The following is a 20547-nucleotide window of genomic DNA, read 5'->3' as shown; positions in this document are numbered from 1 at the left end:
GAATGATAAACTTCCTCTTCAATAGAAGCTTGAGTCAACAAATACAAAGACGCTGCACTGTATTGTTCAATCTAGTTCATTGTAGTTTTTTCAAAGACGAATTTAATTTAACCTTGTTTAATTGTATCTTGTTTCTCTTTAATATTTATTGTAGATGTAGATTGGCTTCAGTTAATGAAATTTCTCTTAAAAAAAAAAAATTAAACCCAGTAAAAAAAAAAAAAGTAGGCAGCTGCTACCAAGTACTCCACAGAAGTTGCTAGGCTAAAAATTCGGCAATATCATTTACAGTATGTCACATTAGAAGACCGATATTTCTTCTTGGTTACCAGCAGTTGCTGGACTTTCAGAGCCCTAGTTCCAGTAGGAGATCGAATATGTACATCTTTCTAATACCTGCATAATTAATCATCCTATCAATCTCAGCTAGAAAAGAAAAGGAGAGAGATTTCATCCACAAATTCATCTGTAGCACATATAATTGAAACATGGAAGTTGTAATACTACCACTCTATAGGAGAAAAAAAGCGGAAAAAACATAATAGGAGAAAAGCACATACCAAAAAAGAACTGCTATATGCTTGAACCTTCCAGTTTGATACAAAAAAGTCAAAAACAGCAGAATCACCAAGTTGTTACTAGTGAAACCAGCTAGAGTAATTTTCTCAGTTTGGCTTCAGCCTTGCCTTCAACTTTTCAATTTCTTCTATTTGGATCTGCAAAAGGGTACAAATAGATTTGAGAAATTAGCACAAGTAAGATACGAAGCTCACCCCACAAAACTCTACAGACCTGATGCAGCTTGTTCCACCACTTGTCTGATCTCTCTTGTAGTACGCCCCAATCAAGTGCCATCTCATACTCAAGGGTGTTTGGCTGAGATGAATGAGAGGTAGAAACTGCTTCTCTCTGGAAATAAAAAATACCAAAAATAATGTTACATAGAAAAATCAAGGGAAATTCTACATTTTTTTTTAAGGTACGTAAGAAGAAGGCACCCTAGGTTTGTAGGCAAGGGCACCCTAAGTTTGCAGGCAAAGCCCCTTGGGACTTGGGAGTAGGAGGGAATGGTAAGAGGAAATCCACACCCCCAAAGTGCAGGCAAGACCTCCTACTTTCAATTTTTCTATTTGGTGGCAAGCAAATAAAAGATTTATACCAAGTACCATCTACTTTAATCAATTATACTTAGTAATCCTAATCCACTTAAAACCTAATTAACCATCCAATTAGATGTAAATTACTAACTTGTCCCTAAGTTAATTATCCTAACATAAAAACCCTCCCACACATGATTAAAAATCACAATTTTCTAGTTATTTTTCCTTCTCATAAACTCTCTTTCTTTCCCTCTTCTCCCACCCCCATGCAAGATTTCTAGGGCTTCTTAAAGTCTAAACCAAAATATCAGCCATAAATGCTTGCAATAGCCTACAGTTCTGTCACACTTCATGCTCCAACAATTTAACTTACTTATGTGAAGTTGAGAACAGAGTTCTTGCCTCTTAAACACTTGAAACTTGATCAATAAGCATGTTCTTATTCAACGTTTTTACATTCAATTGGAGCAAATAACTATATGAATCAATCGCACTTTAAAAAACAGCAAAATTAACCAATTTCAATCACTATATGAATCAATGTTTTTCGATTGGAACTCATCTCTTTTTTTTTATATATAAAATAATACTTGAAAACAGAAACCCCTTATTATAGAAAGATCATTCATTGTATTTGTATTTTGTGCTGCTAAAGAACATTCATATTGAACATTTGTGCCAACAAATTAAGAAGGATGTAACTTGGGAAGCTCTTTGATTTGTAGAAAATCCCCGTTGTAGCAAACAAATGGGATCATATGTTGTTATTATTCCAACTTTCAGAAGTTATAGATTGATTTTCTTTTCTTATGTTAATCTGTTGGATAATCAATTTGTCATGACAGTATAAAGTTAGAAAGTTTAGGCACAGAGAGGAAATTTTTATTTTGTATCCTAGTTGTATAAATAAATTTGTTAATGCAGTGCTGATATAAGAACTACAAAAGTAACATCTACATTTATTATAAACACAAGTTGCCATAATTTGGCCAAGATTTCAGTGTTATTAGCACAGAGATGAGAGCAATGAACAGGGAAAGTAGGGTAAGAAACATGAGGGATAGGAGGGTTTTTTTTAATGTTAGGATAATTAACTTAGGGACAAGTTAGTAATTCACCTTTAATTGGATGGTTAACTAGGTTTTAAGTGAATTATGGTCACTAAGCATAATTGGTCAAACTAGGATGTCACTTGGTATAAATCTTTTATTGGCTTGCCACAAAATAGAAAAATTGAAATTAAGAGGCCACCATGTAGAATTTCCGAAAAATCAACGACAACTTCGAAGTGACTAAGGCAAGAAGTTAAGTCGTACTGGTGTCGCCATATGTTGTAATTTAGTCAATTAACATTACCAAGTCCCGTTGTGTTTGCTGTCTAACTTTGTCAATGACCAGGTGACCAGGGAATGAAGATTGCTTTCCAGGAAATCTTAGAACCCCACTGCTTCCTACAAGAGGTCTGGAAACACATGAACAACCAATTATCCTCTAGCTATAGAAGTCACATGCAGAAAACAATTAAAGTTTCAATCAAATGGAATACAAGCCTAAAATGTTAGGCACAGTTCAGAATGACAAACTGGAACTACTAGAAAATGAAAGAACAGATTTAACAATTTCAGAGTAAGAGCTAAGAACCTGCCAACTCTAAACAAATCTGTAAATCACATCAATTAATGTGTTCGGAATTCTCCGTCTCCAAATATGAAAATTTCTTGAAATAAAAGAGTTGTTCTACACACCTTCCATTTGGGAGCATAAAGCACTTACACTCAGTCCTTCCACTCCTCCCCCCTCCAATCAATGTATCAAAGCAAACAAGAAAATGCATATGAATGTTATACACACCTTCCATTTGGGAGCATTAAGCACTCCTCACCCAGCTTCCCAATGACCTTATTTGCTATAACCTGGGTTTTGAAGATAGCAAAAGCTTGTCCTACAAACAAAAATTTCAAATGTTGCTTGAATTATAGCCAAACTGGAGACGTTAGTTTGTCAGGTAAAAAATGCAAAGTAATGGTCGACTTACCAGAATGTGGGCTAGAAGTAGCAGTATGTGGTGTTATTTTTGCAGTGCAGTGATATCCAAAACCACACCAAACTATGTTCTGACAAAACATGCAGCGATAACCGAAATTAAAAAACATGCTCCCGAAACAGGGAAAAACAGTCACAAACTATATATTGTAGCTTGTTTTCCATTCTCCTTTATTTGGGCGAATGGGCTTTTGTGCAGATAGAGGAGCGATAAATCAATACTACCCATTCATTGAGATTTGAGCTCCTGGTTTGTGAGCACATGTGCTTTTTTTAACAACTTTCTTTTAAAAAAACCCGTCTTTCATTAGTTTTTGATTGAGTTCTATTTCCAATCACAAACCAAATAAAATTTAAGATGGATAGGCAATATACAACAATATCATTTATGAACTAGATCATGTTATATAAAAGATCTACAGTGAAAATGAAGCGCATGTTTCAAAGACACAAAATTCTAACATCACACATAATTGGATCACATCACATAATCCTAAGCTAACTAAGAAGAGTACAGATTATAAATTGTAACAGAAGCCAAATGCATAACTAACTCCATGATAGAGGATTTTGTAAGATCGCTACCTCAACTTCAAGCGAGGTGTATGTGGGATCCAAGTTCTGTAGCAGAACAAGAGTTCCTTGATCATGAGCTTCCTTCATTCTTTCTTCCCAAGGCTGAAACACATATTTTGTAAACATCATTGTAGATATTGAAAAAGTTCAGACAAGCTTTTCTAATGTAAAGATACACACACAAGCAAGACTGATACCACCATGTTGGAATCCAGATTTTGAACTCTGGACAATGACCTATCCACCAACATTCTTCCAAATATTAGGAAAATTATATATGCTCCCTTAAGTGTATGGCCTCAGTCTGTTAATATCTCACATGTTTATTTCTTTCTCCATAATGTTTAATGAGTTATGTTATGAATTTCCTCACAAGATTTTCCTTAGTTTACAGCATCTAAAGAAATGATGCCATTTAATAAGTTTAGTTTGACCTTCTATTAAGCAAAAAACAGGTTCAAGTAAAACATCACATTGGTTGTCATAACTAAGGCCGTAATGATATAAAGAAGAAAAAATTGACAATAGTATTCCTAATCATTGGGGACCTTCTCTCATAATAAACTTAAATATTGATTAACTTGAGTATAATTCCACCTCTTAGCTGATCCTTCCCAAAACGGTCCAACCTTACCATTGACTTGTTTTATCGATTAATTTCATTTTAAAGCATATTTCAAGGCCTTTTTTTTTAGACACCGTGCTCTCTCACACACACTATTCATAGCCACAGCTTTTGCCAAACCTGGGAGTGCTAAAATGCTAATCGAGCAAGCTTGACCTGATCATTGAATGAATTTGAGCTAGGCTCGAGCTTTAGACCCTCGAGCTTGGCTCGGGTTGAGGTTGAAGTTCAAATTGGGATTGGCTCGAAGATAGAAAATCTGAGTTGGGCTTAAGCTCGAGACTATTATAGCTTAGCTCGTCTTGTGCTTGACGCAAAAATTGGGCTTGGCTGTATCCAGTTTGAATGCCAAATACAATTCAAGCTCAAATGAACATAAGTTCAAGCTTTTTTATTTTTTAATTTATTAAGAGCCTTAAACTACTTTGCTAACATAATCATTGCTCCAAATATATGGGTTTCTTCTTTTAAAGTCAATGTTTGATTTTATCTCTAGTTCTCTACCCCCGTATTGCACCTTGAGTAATGGCTCATGAGGGACAAAAAAAAGCTTGGGAGTTAGAACTTAGAAGAAGTCTACAATAAGCTTGTATCGAAATCCAGAGGAGCCTTTTTCTTTTTAAAGCATTCTCATTCTTTTGTATTCAATTTAATGCGCCCCTAAATCCTTTGATCATGCAATTTCCAAGAAGTTAAAAATAAAATAATTATTATATTCATCCAACGTTTATCATGGTATTATTTTAATATGTTTCATGTAAGTAAATTTAGTGTATACATATATATTGTAGTAGGTTCTTTAAAAATGCATTTATATTAGTTTATACAAATAATCTTTTTCACACCTCAAAAAAAAAAAAAAGGGGGAAAAGCAAGTTCACAAGCTTTTGGGCTTCGCTTCTTAAAGAGACAAGCCCGAGCAAAGTTTTGACCTAGCCGAGTTCATATAATTAATGAACCAAACCTACCCTTTCGACCTACCAAACCAACAGAGATAAATTCCTCTCCCACATGAGACGGAAAGGGACAAAAACTTGAGTAGGGACAACAGATTAAACTGGAGAAGGGATTGAGGTCAGGGCTCTGCATGAGACGGAAAGGGGGAGTAGAGAAAGGAAGGTTAACACAATGACATAATTTGGTCCATTTAGATTCACATATTCTGACACATCAATACTATAAGAGGTTCAACCAGTTAGCAATGAAGTGAAGCTGTTTTGCATATGTCAGGCTAATAGTTGGGGTTATTGTGAGTTGATCGTTGAGATTATATTAGTCCTTTTAAACTAACAAAGATAGTACTCCTCATACATCTATTATAATAAATTAATATAGGGCCATCACCTCATCTAATAATCTTAAAAAGATTGAGAAATCATTAATGAGTTACTAAGGCAAAAGCTAAGCATGAAGAAGAGTACTCACAACACAGCCTGCTCTCATCCATCTGCTCTTGTCCTGTTACACATGAAAATCAATATAAAAAGTATTTCAAGAAAAAGGCAATACATGGGTTAATCAACTAAGGACATTAATTACCATATGATAAGAATATCACCATCATGCTTTTACAGAAAGAAATCTCAAGAAATTATAATGCTTCTCGGAAGAGAATCTCAAGAAATCATAATGTTCTTTGTTGGGAATCTTGGGATATCACCAAAACAAATCTTGGTCAAGGAAATTAGGTTTTTAGATCAAAAGAAATGGACAAAAACTCATCTCTTTTGATTTGACAAAGAGATTCCGATATGATAATAATAAAGAAACACGGTGAAGCACCAACAAGATTTTGCCATGATTATATATATGTAAAGAATAGGAATGCATTGGCCATCTCAAACATGGCGAACGACCTTAAGTTTTTGCCGTTGCACGAACAAATGATTGTGCCTACCAAGTAGTACCAAATACCCACACTCATTCTTCATTATCTTAACTTAGAAGGAAAAGAGAAATCCTAACACTCAAATTGATTAGAAGGCCAAGGAAAATGAGAAAAACAAAAGCTCCACATTGGCTAAAAATCTAAGACCCAAATAGAAAAGGGCAAAGTCATTTAATCCGCTCATTTGTCCTTCTCTTCTACATTTCTACTTATCTCTCTCTTAGAGTTTGTCTTCTTCTACTCCTAAAATTTTGGCCCCTAGTTATTTCCTCTTTTTCCATCCTGTCTCTATTTACAATTTTGAGAGCCAACAACTATAACTAGCTTTTTCTCTCGTCAAGTCTCATTTATATAGTGGCTTCAAATATGGAAACTAGGTCCATGCTTATCTCCGAAATGTTGGATATTGATGACAATAGTCATAATCAATATTTTTGCTTCAACTAATCGAGATGTGAGCATAACTCACAATCGAGAGTACTACTCAATCTACACCAGATAAGTACGACCAATTATCATGGCACAAAGTTCTTGCTGATGAATTGCTATTGTTATTTTATTGAAATCTTAGATGTGAAAGGACATAGTGGGTTTTATTTTTAAATATTTTAATGTACATAGAAGATAAGGTATTTCTTATTCAAAGAAAGAATGAATGGATGTCCAAATGGAGTAGAAGACAAGTATTATATAATTAGTGGGACCATTCCCATTATATAAGGGTTCAAACTATTATGGGATAAAATAAGAATAAAGTATTCATTTCATTTCATGAAAAAAAGATGTTCGAACTAATCTAGGAGGGAGGGGTATTAAGCTCGCACCAAAAATGTGTACTAGTATTCTTACTTATGGAATGAAAACCAACCACCCATATAAAGCCACTATAATTAAAGGTTAAGTTTATCTTACGAACTAATGCAATCCAATAATCTACCCTTACAACATAAAACCAATTCAAATGCCAGAAAAAACACTAAATAGCATAAAACTAAGTCTAGCATGTATAAAAACCCCATAATAATACTAGTAATAACGAAAACCCCCCATCTTCCCACAAATCTCCTCAACCCCTCAATGTTCTAGTCTCTATTTCCCCATTTTCCATTAGTTGTCTCTCTTCTAATTTTTGTTCTACATTTTAGCTACTAAGCTTAACTCCGTGACAATAGTAAGCAATTTTGAGAAGGGAGCATTTATTAATTAAACTCAAAGGTAAGACATTCCACCTTTCGCACACCCATCACGGCCACTAGCATGAAACACTCTAAAATTCAAGGATTGACAAGGAAGTTATAAGGACACCAAGGAACTTACACATGCATCTCCGTACCAATCTCTACCAATTTTAGATCTAGAAATCTAGGCTTACATCTTGACATGTTACAAGTGACCTATGAAGCAAAAACCCAATAAAGCATTTTTCGGTAAGATGTTTAACAACCTTTTCTATAATAGGGAAAATTTGAAGTTCTATAATAATAATGATTGCACTTGGTTGGGTAGACACTGAAGCACAACATGCCCAATATGGGCTCGACCTAGCATGAGCCAAGCACATACCAACCACGATGATTTGGGGCGCAAAGTTTCACACAACAAATGCTAACCACTTCTCTAAGGCCTAATGGCAAAGTAGCACACAGCACGACATGACTCAAGATCATCGTGCTTTTGGATCATGCCTAGCCAACCAACCGGTTCCATCGAAGCATGAACACATGCTTGCTTAATCTTCACCTTCAACATTGATAACTTGAGATAAATTATAAAAGATTCAAAAGAAGAATAGTGTTATAGCACAAAAGTTAATCATAAGTACATGACCTTCTATATGCAAATATTAGTTAACTAGAGCGTTAACGATGAAAAGAAATTTAAAGAGAATTGAAGATCATAGCATATTCCATCTTGAGATACATGCACAAGATTGGTAAGTCTAATATAAGCAAAGAAGCATCCAAATGGAGGTAAACTGACAACACACTTACAGGTGGTCTTTGAGTAACTTCTCTAAGGCGACCATAATCTTGAGTCTGTGTATCTCTACATTGTTCAACGGATCCTCTTTGCAATTTATCATTAGATTTAACCTCTACCATGGCGTTGGACTTGAGATGAGAAGGCCTATCCTTTGTCAGACTCGACCCTTTGGAAAGCCTTGCACCATTACTATTTTCAACATCAACGCGTGATAGAGCGTTGTTACTTGTGTTAGAGGCAACCCCTAATTTTTGCATATCTTTTGTTTGTAGTGTAGTAGGTTTGCACATCTTGTCAACCGATTTTCCCTTTATTGCACCATCAAATTTATGCTTGTTAGGTATCCCATCACTTGTACCTCTATCCAACTTGCTTCTATCACTTGTACCTCTATCCAACTTGCTTCTATCACTTGTACCTCTATCCAACTTGCTTCTATCACTAGTATCAACAACAATGCCAGACAGTTGTGGAGCTACCTTGCTTGTAGTTTGAGTTATGTCGTATTTCTCAAGATCTTTTGATGGTGGTGTAGACAGCTTAGATTTGTTCACAAAAACATTGCTGGTACCAGGCACATGGTTGCCTGACTTGTTTTTACCATTTGTTACAGTAGCAGCACCAGCAGGTCGTGAAGCCCTATAATTTGCAGCAGAAACAGTGGCAGACTTATGAGTGCTAATCCCACCATCATTGCTTGATAATGGAGCAGTACCATAATGCTTCAGGTTCTTAGACCGCCTATCCTTCAAAGATCCAGAATCATCAACAGACTTCAATTTCTGCACAACATTAGTTCCAATATGATCATCTTGATCAATTTGTGTCATTCCCTTGTGCTCATCTATGCCATTTGACTCAAGCATCCCAGCAATGCCATTGCTTGTACCAACCAACTGTTTGCCTGACTTGCCTTTATCATTTGTTCTGGCAGCAAAGCAAGCAGACTGCGAAGTCTTATTATTCGCAGCAGAATTAGTGGCATATTTATGAGTGCAAATCCCACCATTATCTCTTAGGGATGGAGCAACACCATCAATCTTAAGTTTCTTAGACGGTTGCTCCTCCAAAGCACTATAATCATTAGCAGACTTCAACTTCTGCACTGTACCAGTTTCAACATGAATACGCTTTCCAAGTTCTTTTTTTCTTTTGTCCAAGTCAGAAGCAGATACAATTGAACCATTACCATTAAGTTTCCCGATACCAACTAATGTCATCCCATGACTATTTGCCTTCTCATCCAATGGATTTATAAATTCTCCAAGCTTGGACTTTGTAAAGGCACTACTTTGTGATGGCCTCAGATTCACATCACATGTAGTAAACTTATCTACTTCATTTTGCTTGTGATCTGTTGATGTCACTCTGGTTTTTTGACCAGAACCTGATACTGCTTGGGTAGCACATAAAGCCACTGAACATGTACAGTCATGTCCAAAAGCACCGTCCTTTACTTTTGACCCTTTATCATTTTTCATCAGCGAAGATCCCACACCAGCATCATATAAAACATATTTATGTCCTCTAAGTATATCCTTATTGAAATCCGACTTGTTCCCTGTGTCCTCCATTGTACCTGTATCATCATGACGAGCATCGTCATGATTTTCTGGAGGATGGAATATTGACTTGTCCAATACATTTTTTGTCGCTTGATCATCATTCATTTTTAGAGAACCTATAAGGACGTCATTCTCTACCGCTTTGTTGGAGATAAGAGAACCATTGACAGATGTAGGCCGATTCTCTATGCTCAGTGCCAGATTCCCGCTATCTACCTTAGCGGGGTCCGATAGTAAAATATCATTTTTGTTCAATAAACATTTAACTGAAACAGATTAGCAACAAAAGAAGAGTGTCATAATCTTGTTCTAACAAATGGTTAAACTGAAAGCCTTTCATATTGAATACACACCGTCAATTGTGGCAATTTTTTCACCCAACATATCAGACACGGTGTGATATTGAACATCAAATGTACGATAGAATACATAGTCCGCCGTCTTAAATTCTTCAATTGAGGGTTGGCGATTTCTATGATCCTTCGAGATGCAAAGGACATTGCACTTCCCACTAATTGCTTCCTGAATTAGCAATAGATCAACAGAATTAGCAGCTGCATCTCAGCGCGTGTTGGCAACCAACATAAACGAGATCCATCCTAGGGTGCTTAGAACCAAAAAAAAATGGAACTTTGCCGAAGAAATAATACGAAAATTTCTCACCTCAATTAACATTTGGGTGTGTTGAGCAAGTAATCAAATCGTGGCTGAACTTCACAAGATTGTGGCATAATATTATACCATTAATCTAAAACCTTAATAAATACAGTCACGAATCATCTAGGCCGAAGATTCAATCCCTAGTAAGAACGCTATGCCTTAGGATCCTTCAACACGGAAAAGACCAGGAAATTGTTCTGACAATCTTCATATGAACATACATGTTCATCAAGGCTTGATATACAACCAAAATGGAAAAGCAAAATTCTTGCTCAAAATAGTCTTGGAAACACCACGTGTTTTCATGAAATTCACTATAACCTATAACCAAAAGTTTTCACATCATCTCATACCTCACCAACCACATAGTGTCACCATCGATTCAAAAAGGACAACTAGCATTTCAACTCTCACATTCTTCTTGGAAGAAAGTAAACGATGTCTAGCTTTCCAATTAGTAGACATTTTCTCACTGTTCATTCAAAAACGACAACCACCGCTTCAAATCTCACATTCTTCTTGGAAGAAAGTAAACGAAATTTAGCTTTCCAACTAGTAGACGTTTTCTTATCCTCAAGTAATTCAGCATGTAAGCCAAATGACTTTAGGAGATTCAAGTATGATTCACGAAGTGATAATGAATGTTTTGATAAGAGATAGCTTGAAACAGAACCAAAAGATTTGGAGGAATGGAGTGACCTTAAAGAGCTTGAGTTTTGAAGTTGATGAAAACATATTGTGCCTTTTGACTTCTAAGTTTAAAACAGCTTATTACGCTAAGAAGATAGCAAATGAGTCATTGGGGTTAACATCCATAAAAAAACGTTCTCAAAGAAAAAATATCAAGATATTGATACCAAAGGTCACACCAACACACCCACAATACCAAATAAACAACTAGATGATGAGATACACGAAATCAAATCCAATATTGGCATAGACATTCAAGCCTCACCCATGGAATCAAAGCTTCAACGTTACACTACAAATGATTGAGTATTAACGGAATTAGAGTTGTCGTTCAGCGAAAGCCATTACAAAACGCCACCAAATTCATAACCTTCCACGTCAGCCAATACGTAAACCGGCGGCGTTAGAACTTTTTGCTCCCTAAATCCATTATTTTGTAAATATAGCCTAAATAATTTACTAACTAATTATGTGGTACAAAACATATTACATTTGGAAACTATTCATGCACCCATATTTAGCCCTCATATTATGAGAGGCTTGGTCATATTATGTTAGAAGAATACTTCAAACTTCAGCCGCTTCGGCTTTGTTCCATTCATCCGTACATGTTGTTTGCACAAGAACGTGATTGCTACCGCATACATAATCACATCCAAGATTTGATCGATGATCTTAATTTAATTTGGCCATGAAATATAGGCTCCTCACTTTTTTGTGAGGAATTAAGTTCGAGATCACATAGAGCTTGACCTAGTTTGATTTTGATCAAGTTGGGCTCATGTCATTCACAACAATCCCGTCTCATATTAATGTGTAGAAAACATCATTTGACATATCACAAATTTCAAATGTATTCAAAACATATAAGATATCATTCAAACATAAAACATTATTTTCCAAGCTATAATACTACCTCCGTTTAATATTATTTGCAACGGTTCGACATTTTCTACTCACTTTATGTCAAATCGTTCCAAATAATATAAAACGGAGGTAGTATATATGTTTGGGTTCTAATGAAAATCCTCTTATGGTGAGAACTGTAAGCACCACTTAAAAGAGGAAAAAGCTTCATAAAATGAGAAAAAACATAAATTGAGCAAAAACATAAAAAAATGAGCTGAAAACATTAAACAAGCAAAAATATAAAATGAGAAAAGCGTAAAAAAATTAAATGAGCAAAAATGTTGTGAAATGAGCATAAGCAAAACATAAAAATATTTTCATTTGACTTATATACTTCCTCCATATTTTTTTAGATGCAATTGCATAGTAATTACTATTCACCAACTAACCTAGTTCGAATTGTTAATCCTAATGTATAAGAAATAACATAGTCAAATGGGATCTTATTTGATTCATCTTAATGAATATTTTCATAACATCATATTTTTTTTTATTTTTGTTGTGCGTAACTAAAGATACTTCCTCCTATTTGATTGCAACATGCAACAAGATTTTAGAAAAGCATTTTGGTGGGCCATGGGACAACTTTGCCCATGTGATTATGTGAATTGGAAAAGAAAGGGTAGAAAAAGTAAGGGTATAAAAGTCATTTTACATAAAAAACTTAACAAAAATATAAAGTGTTGCAATTATTTTGAAACAACCTAAAAAAGAACAGTGTTGCAATTAAATGGGAGCGGAGGAAGTATTATTGATCAAAGTAATGCATTGGATAGCCTGAAACGAAGAAGTGTAGCAACGAAAAAAACAAAGGAAGATATATGTTAAGATTCTCAAAGTGAGAAGGGTGAAAAAGTAAAAGTACAGATGTGTATGCACATATGTCATGTTTACAAAATAAAAATGAGCAATTTGTTACCTTTCAAAGGTAGATTTTGGGTGTTAATGTGATATCTTAGTGTGGAGACAAAGATATGTAACAATTGTTGGAGATATAATGCAAATAGAAGTTGTGGTATAGACTAAAAGGGCCATGTTGTATCTGAGAGTTCAGATTTATGAAGCTTTTCAGTTACAAAGTCTATTCCACTCTGTTTTAAATGTTCTGTAACAGCTGCTTATTTCTCTCCCCTAAATCTGTTTTCTTTCCTTAAATATAGAGAGCTTTTATGGATTATTTTTCTGGTTTAGTTTGACAGATTTAGTTTGGCAGATTTCTCTCCTAAAATCTCTCTTCAGTTACACTCTGTTTTTGGCTATAAAAAGTGTTTGCTGTCCTCAGAAATATACAGAAAACATATATTCTTCCTCTCTTCTTTCTGATTTTCTCTCTCTAGTTCTGAGCATTACTATGAGTTCCTAATTTCCCTTATTTGAGTGCACATTAAGGGGAATAGCTGTGTAAAATCTTGGGGGGCAACGCCACTTCTGATTGCACCATAGTCGGGGAGAATTTTGCTTGTAAGACAGTGTTTCCAACACGTCACAGCTTCTATCACATTAATCTTTTTGGCCCACATTGTTATCCATTTTCTGTTTTTGCAGAGCTATATTTTTCTACAACAATCTCTACGTACAAATCGCCACAAACTACAGTTCTCATACCATATACAATCATCAGATTGTCACGTCATGGAACCTAAACACCATCGTTAGTGTTGGTACTTCCTAAAACACATGCCCTAACAAAGAATTTCAAACCTTACGTCTGCGCATATATAGGACCAAAGCAAATGGAGAATACCGTAGGCACGATAAAAAAAAAATTTGCAAGTTCAAAGCACTTAAAGTATTTGGAAGCTCAAAAAGATCATGACTCCATCATCCCCAATCTAACTCACTTCATCCACTTTCACTTATTTGGATAATCCTAAAATATTTACCACACCTCAAGAACATAAATCAAAGACGGGGATAATGTAAATTTGAAGCTTGAAAATGAATGACGAGAAACACACAGAATTGTAACTTCTATCAAGTGCTCCTCCCAAAATCTGACCATATAACCCATATAAATAAAGACCATGTACTAATAAAAAACAAAATTAACACAAATTTTCCATCGACTGAAGTACTGATCTAATGCCAGCAAGTGCATCAAATTTGTTGCAACAAAGTCCACCAAACCCTGCTTTAAATCCCTTCATCCGATTTGTATTATACTAACCACTACCCACTAACTGAGTCGTCTTCCTCGTAATAACTACATGCATCTTAAACGCCAAAGTACTAGGTGCAATTTAAGGCCCCTTACCATCACGACCTAGTAAGAGAATCTAAAACTCAATAAACAAACATCTCGTAGCAAAAAGAGGATATGCTAGAAGCTTTCCCACAAAATCATGCAATTTATGTTTTTTGAAAAGCATGACCTATGATTTAGGAACCTCCTTAGATAGGCTTAAGTAACCATTTCATCTGAAACCTTTTTGCTTCACACATCAACTTTAGTCATATTGGCCCAACACCCCACCAAAGGGACTAACCATCTCTATCAACAGCACCAACAACCTATAATAGAAAGGGTATGCCTAAGTGCATGGTGTATATGTGTGTACATATGCACACACACATATATACATACATACTCCTAAAAGCATACCACCAAAGTAAGGTCATGATGGCATACTTATCCCAAACACAAACGCAAATGCCATTCTTATAAACATCTAACATTCCTTTCTAACCCCATAAGCACAATATCACCATACATCCAGACCAATACTGAACTTAAACCCTTGGACCATAAGACCTTAGTGCAAATGCAATGTGGACCAACAAAGATATTTCCTCCCACACTTAGCTAAGTCTAAGGCGGTCAGATATCTCCTCCCAACTCTTGAGCTACTAATTGACCACTGATAGTCAGGATTTAAATATAGGTGAAGAATATAACTATAGAATTGGTTCATGAACACCTTTCTTTATAAAAGACTACAGGCAACAAGGAGGTAAGAAGTAGTACAAGCTAAGGACGAGCCAAGGTATACAAAAGGCATAGTAAACAAAAAGATGCAGCAACAGGTTGGCTGTAACGGGCGGCAGATATCTTTTGTATTACTTAAGTTCTCATTTTGTGGTGCTCTGTTTCAGAAGACATGGGAGGTATTTAGGTTGTGAATGTCACCGCCACAGTTTTGTGGGTGGCATCTGGAGGCGCAGAGCCTCCTTGATCGTCATTGGCAGAGGGCACCAATGGAGTTTTTAAAGATATTTTCATACATAACAGGGTAATTGGAAAGAGTAAAAGCAGAGAAGAGAAAGAAAAGCGACTTTTTGATTGCTTGCTTACTACTGAAATAAAGGTGAGATTGATGGTGGTGATGGTCGAGAGGCAGTAAGTGGCACATGATGAAGATGGTGGTTGACAGAGTTGAAAAAGAGCTTGGTGCTTGCAATCCACAGCGTCGAGACACAAATAAAAAACTGAAATACTAAAAAAGCAAAACTTCAGGTTAGTAAAAAAAGAAAGATCTTCTCTCCCATCAAACAAAAAAATTATCAGGTGTGTTTTCCCGGAGAAAAATTTCTTCATGGAAAACTATTTGCACTATCAAAACTAACTGAGCTAGAGCTCCATCTTTCTTCCTCAATAAGAATTGCGATCCACAAAAACCGGATTGACTTCTGGTCGACATTAACTTGCCAAGTGAGAGAGAATAAAACCCATCTGTTTGGTGTGAGCAAACAAGAGGCACAATCCTCTTTACTAGAACTCTCCGATTTAAATCTTGGGTACATCAATCTAGTTCTGAACCGCATATTATTCGACAATTATAAAAATAAAAAACACATTGAAAAGACCACGGAGGGACAGGGAGAAAGGCGGCCATATACAAAAGGAGGGTTAGGTACAATATCAAGAAATGCCATGTATTGGTCATAATCTAACGCTATAATCCATCTGACAAAAACAAAGAAAGAAACCTTGACGAGCAGACGCTATACCCTCAAAAATCTAGTGGTTTTTGGTTCCTTTCTTACCAAGTGCCCAATAAAACCATATTTCACACTTGTTTAGCAAGCTTTCTCCATCCTTCTTTTCCAAGCTATAAGATCATCTTTCACAGAATAAATAGATTTTGTTATGCAAGTATATCTTCAATGAGTAATTCTTAACCTCACCTCTATTCCAAAAGATAAATCATAAAGCTAAGATCATCTCATCGCATCAGTGAAGAGTCCTAAAAACCCTGGTAATAGTATTTGGCAAATCTTAATGTTACATTGCTACTAATTATTACAAAACCTTAATTTCCAAAGGTAGAAGGCTTTACAAGGCTCAAAGGGTCACTAAGTCAAGAAACACACTACTGCACAAAGGTGCATGCATCTAGCACTTTAAGATCAACCTAAAAGAAAAAAGGAAAGATTCATGGGATAAGTGAACCAAAAAGAGATTGAGAGAGATATGGCGTGTACATCAAAATGTTGATCAAAAGATAGAAAAAGAGAGAAAAAAGGGAAAGAGACCTCAAAATACAAAGGATAGATAAGACTTCCAAGTTGCCTTGCCATCTCTATCTAATCAGATCCTCCATCTTGGAACTTTTACCTCTTGCTATAGCCACAAGGACAAATGTACACCCTGCCAAAAATCTAAGCTAATTCTTTCCAACTTTCTATTTTTCTCTGCAATTAATAACTCTTCAGCCAGACATAGCTAGCACTAACAATATTTTAAAACACAATGCGCTTTCCCTCTATTCTAAAAAAATTGTTCCTTGACAACATTGTCTTCTCTTTCCATACTCCTGTTCTGATGCAGCTACTCTGATGCAGCTACTCACATTATTTATATCTTGGTACCCAATAGTTATTGCCTTTTGTTCTACCTTCTAGACCTGTCACTTATTACCTTTGACATTTTGATTTTGCTGCTTCTTCAATATCCCAATACAATCATCGACAAATATCAGTTCCTAATACATGACTAATTAAATCCAAGGCCACAATATAGAAGGCTACTATCCATCCATCAGTGCAATATCTATCCATTAATTTAATATTACAACAAAGAACAAAGACACCACCACCAGTGAAGATCCCCAGACATTAACAACTCAAGAGGCTAAGGCATACAGAAACGTATCTCTATTTTCCATTAGATAACTAGCAACAATATGGTAACTAATAAACGCACAAAGAGACACCACTTCAATAAAAAAAATTATGAGTGCTCGAGAATAGAAACTATAAGTGGCTAATGTATAATATGGACAATAACAAGATAAAAGAGCAAAGGCTTAAATGACATTATCCATGGAGGGTGGAAAGGAAAATACACATGTCAAACCCACACAAGTAGAGATGAAAAAGGGAAGTAATAGGAGAAATAAAAGACTAAATTAAAGCCAGAATAAAGTCTCAACAACTTTACCAAGGGATTAACATTTGCCAAGCCTTTGCCACACCCAGTTGCCAAAAAGATCTCATTCTTAAGCACATTTCCACTTCTCAAATAATTTGATATTTCAGAAGGGTGAAAGAACCAAAGCAGTTTAACTTCCCTTGCTTTATTTGGAAGCTCATAAATCTGGATGAGCTTACCAATGTAAGGCTCAACTTCAGTTCCCCCGGAAAGATATACAGAATCATAAAGATGATACTCCACTCCCTCATATGTAAATGATTCATAAAACTGCATCTCTCTTTCTGCAACACCCTCTTTTGTACCGATTGTATGACGCCTTCCCTCCTTCGAGCCCCAAGAAAAATCAACATCATCATGTCTTTTTTCACATCTTGCATCAGCCATTTGTATAAGATGATCAAAGCTGCAATCAGCATCCAAAAAGCGCCAACTAAGACACAAAGCTCTAAGCAACATAATAACGAATGCGATAACATGAACATCAATAATTAATTCATCACCACCGTCATAAAATCCCATCACCTTACATTAAGGGCGAATAACACCAGTAGCATTAAACACAATAGCAAGACACAAAGAGATTCTAGCAATACCATTCTGAAATAATGTATACAAAATACAAGCTCTCTGTTTTCTACTCAATCACATTAGTAAATACGCCAATATGACGGAAAACCTTAACAAAGATCCAAGCAACATTTAAGTCAGCAGTAAAAACGTCAATTTTCACCAATTGTGCAAAAGTAGAACATTTACTGAGTTACACTTTCTGGTTACTAAATCAAGAATTTATGACCGCTAAATGCCTAAAAAACTTGATTTCGCAAGTACCCAAACAAATTTACCTAAAAACTTGACCCAGAAACAAGACAATTATAACATTATCAAAGACAATACAATACACCTAAACAAGGCATAGCATCATTAAACTTCATGCAAAACTGCAAATTACTAAATATCGAATGTTTAAACAGCAAAACATGCAATTGTAATTTGTAAACCACTTAGGTCTAAAAATCGGAAAATTCCAGTCTCCAGAACAACTGATATGAAAGATGATCAAAACCCTAAAAACATCAAAATCTTTCACTAAACCCACAAAAAAAAAGTAGCAACAAAATCGACAACGATAATTCGAACTTAAACCCTACCTTATGATTTCGCAATTTAGGAGAGAGAAAAAGAAAAGTAGGAAATCTAGAGAAAAATGATTCTGAAAGCGGTTATTCAGTAATTGTCGAAGCAAAACAGAGGGAAGGGAAGTGAGTGAGTCGTAACTCGTTAACGTCGTATCGTAAGAACTGACTAGTGACTGCTGAGAAGTACGAAGTGAGGATTATTTTATATAAATGTATCGCGCGTAAATTCATCCCGCTTCATTTCCCCCTTTTTTGGAGTTTTTTTTTTCATATATGGGCTAGTGGGCTACCTTTAGATGAATCAAAGCCCACATAACTTACAATTGGGTTGGGCTTATAGTACCCATTGAGTGAGGCCCATTTATAATGATATGATTTTACAAATTAGAATTCATTCACTTCACTCTATAATATTAATAGAAGTACTTAGGGGGCATTTGGTTAGAAGAGGGGAAAGGGAAAGGAATCAAGTATGGGTTAGGAGGGGAAAGGAATCAAAAACCCCTCAATTAAAACACATGTTTGGTAGTAAAAACAAGGGAAAGGGTTAAAAAAAAAAAAACCCCTCCCCTCTCTTCTTCTTTTGGCAGCCAACTCTCTTCTCCGGTGGCAGCCAACTCTCGTCGGCTACTCTCTGCGTCGTCTCCCTCTCTCTCTCCGACAACGAAACAGATCTACGGTGCAGTCAGGGGTTATTTTTCGTGGGCCTGGGTGGGTCATCGATGGGCTGGGGTGGGTCGTTGAATGGCTGGGGTGGGACATTGGCGGTCTGGGGTGCTTTTCTGGTGAAAAGGTGTTGGTTTCGGGAGGTTTTGGGTGATTTTTCATGGGTTGCGGGTGGTTTTTGAGGGAGGGGCTAGGTGGTTGTTGTGCCAGTGGTTGTGGTGGCGAGTTTGGGCAAACTTTGGTTTTATGGGTGTTGTGGCAGTGGTTGTGGTCGGTGCGGTGGTGTAGGTGGGGGTAGGGTTGGGTTGACATAGGTGGGGTGGTGGAGGTGGTTTTTGATAGGGTTGGGTGGTCAAAGGTGATGGTCAAGGGTTTTCCATTCCCCCATTTCTAAGTAGAGGGGGTAGTGGGGAATCAAAATAGAGGGATTTGGGGTAATAGAGGAGAAAAGAGGGGAAACAAAACCCCCAATCTAAACAAGATTTAAGGGAATGGAATTAACTAATTCCCTTTCCCTTTCCTGTAACCCCCTAACCAAACGCCCCCTTAATCTATTATGAAATAATAAAATGTTTCTCTCGAAAAACAATCATACAAGAGAGAGAAGCGTTTCATTTATTTCAGAATGAGGGAAGTGATAGATTTTAGGTTAGGATTAATCCCCGAGTACTTATATTTTTTGTTTATTAATATTTTACTTTAGAATGATTACGTTGAATATCACTTGACCGGGTTTAGTGGTTAACACTTTAATATATAAGTTTGAAGTCATTATATCAAATCTTATACAATGCATTTATTAAAAAAATTTATAGTATATGAATTACATGGAGTAAAATACCTTACTCCAACTTTGTGGTTGGAGGATGGGGATGAATGCCACATTAAGAAATGCCTTACATGACACTTAAAGGATTTTATGGTCTTAAGAATTAATAACATATATTAGTTCACATGGTAAGTGTATATTAACTTTTATTTATTAAGAGGTTAAGGGTTTGACTCAAGACATCAACATATTTTTGTCTAAAAAAACATGATGACATGTTTACTTTTTACGTAAAATTCACTAAATATATAATTGTGAAAATAGAAATCATTTAAAATAGACTCGGTTTGGACTATATATCTTGTTTTCTTGTCCTTTAGATTGTGAAGGAAGTTTAGTCCAGCAAAAAAAAGTAAAGTGAATAGGGCCTTTGCCCTAGATCAGTAAAGAGAGATTTAGGGAAAAATCAGAAGAATTTGACTAGTCAATCCTCTAATTTGAGTGTTTGGTAAAGAGAGGTTTCAATAGCTAATTGGACCCAAAAACCTCTAATTGAAAAA

At 35.9% G+C, this 20547-nt stretch overlaps 1 protein-coding gene across 6 annotated transcripts; it reads right to left on the bottom strand.

Annotated features, from left to right (window-relative positions):
• Window positions 1–210: 210 nt before the first annotated feature.
• On the bottom strand, window positions 211–18798 carry LOC104892805 (uncharacterized). 6 transcript variants are annotated; one of them, XM_010678810.4, is made up of 12 exons: window positions 18565–18781; window positions 17420–17816; window positions 10134–10302; window positions 8224–10046; window positions 5770–5802; window positions 3729–3821; window positions 3136–3214; window positions 2952–3042; window positions 2457–2562; window positions 793–909; window positions 561–716; window positions 211–396 (listed from the first exon to the last, which is right to left on the bottom strand). In XM_010678810.4, exons 2-11 carry the CDS (start codon window positions 17795–17797, stop codon window positions 666–668), a joined length of 2940 nt encoding a protein of 979 aa, XP_010677112.2. In that variant the 5' UTR covers window positions 17798–17816; window positions 18565–18781; the 3' UTR covers window positions 211–396; window positions 561–665. The 6 variants fall into 6 exon arrangements, with proteins under 6 accessions (XP_010677112.2, XP_048500865.1, XP_048500869.1 ...); XM_048644908.2 differs by lacking the exon at window positions 211–396 and having other exon boundaries at window positions 561–909; window positions 18565–18783; XM_048644910.2 differs by lacking the exons at window positions 211–396; window positions 2457–2562 and having other exon boundaries at window positions 578–716; window positions 18565–18795.
• Between the last annotated feature and the right edge of the window lie 1749 nt (window positions 18799–20547).

This window comes from Beta vulgaris, chromosome 5 (genome assembly GCF_026745355.1).
Source record: "Beta vulgaris subsp. vulgaris cultivar EL10 chromosome 5, EL10.2, whole genome shotgun sequence".
Lineage (NCBI taxonomy): Eukaryota > Viridiplantae > Streptophyta > Magnoliopsida > Caryophyllales > Amaranthaceae > Beta > Beta vulgaris.
This window is presented reverse-complemented; position numbering and strand designations above follow the sequence as displayed.

What these genes read in the sequence shown, in the direction of transcription:
- LOC104892805 (XM_048644908.2), bottom strand. Translation starts at nt 17,797, where the DNA reads ATGGCTGATGCAAGATGTGAAAAAAGACATGATGATGTTGATTTTTCT. An exon ending in TGGCAAATGTTAATCCCTTG is followed by an intron (nt 10,303 to 17,419) that starts GTAAAGTTGTTG and finishes TTGCTAATTCAG; the next exon opens with GAAGCAATTAGTGGGAAGTG. An exon ending in AAAAATTGCCACAATTGACG is followed by an intron (nt 10,047 to 10,133) that starts GTGTGTATTCAA and finishes AATCTGTTTCAG; the next exon opens with TTAAATGTTTATTGAACAAA.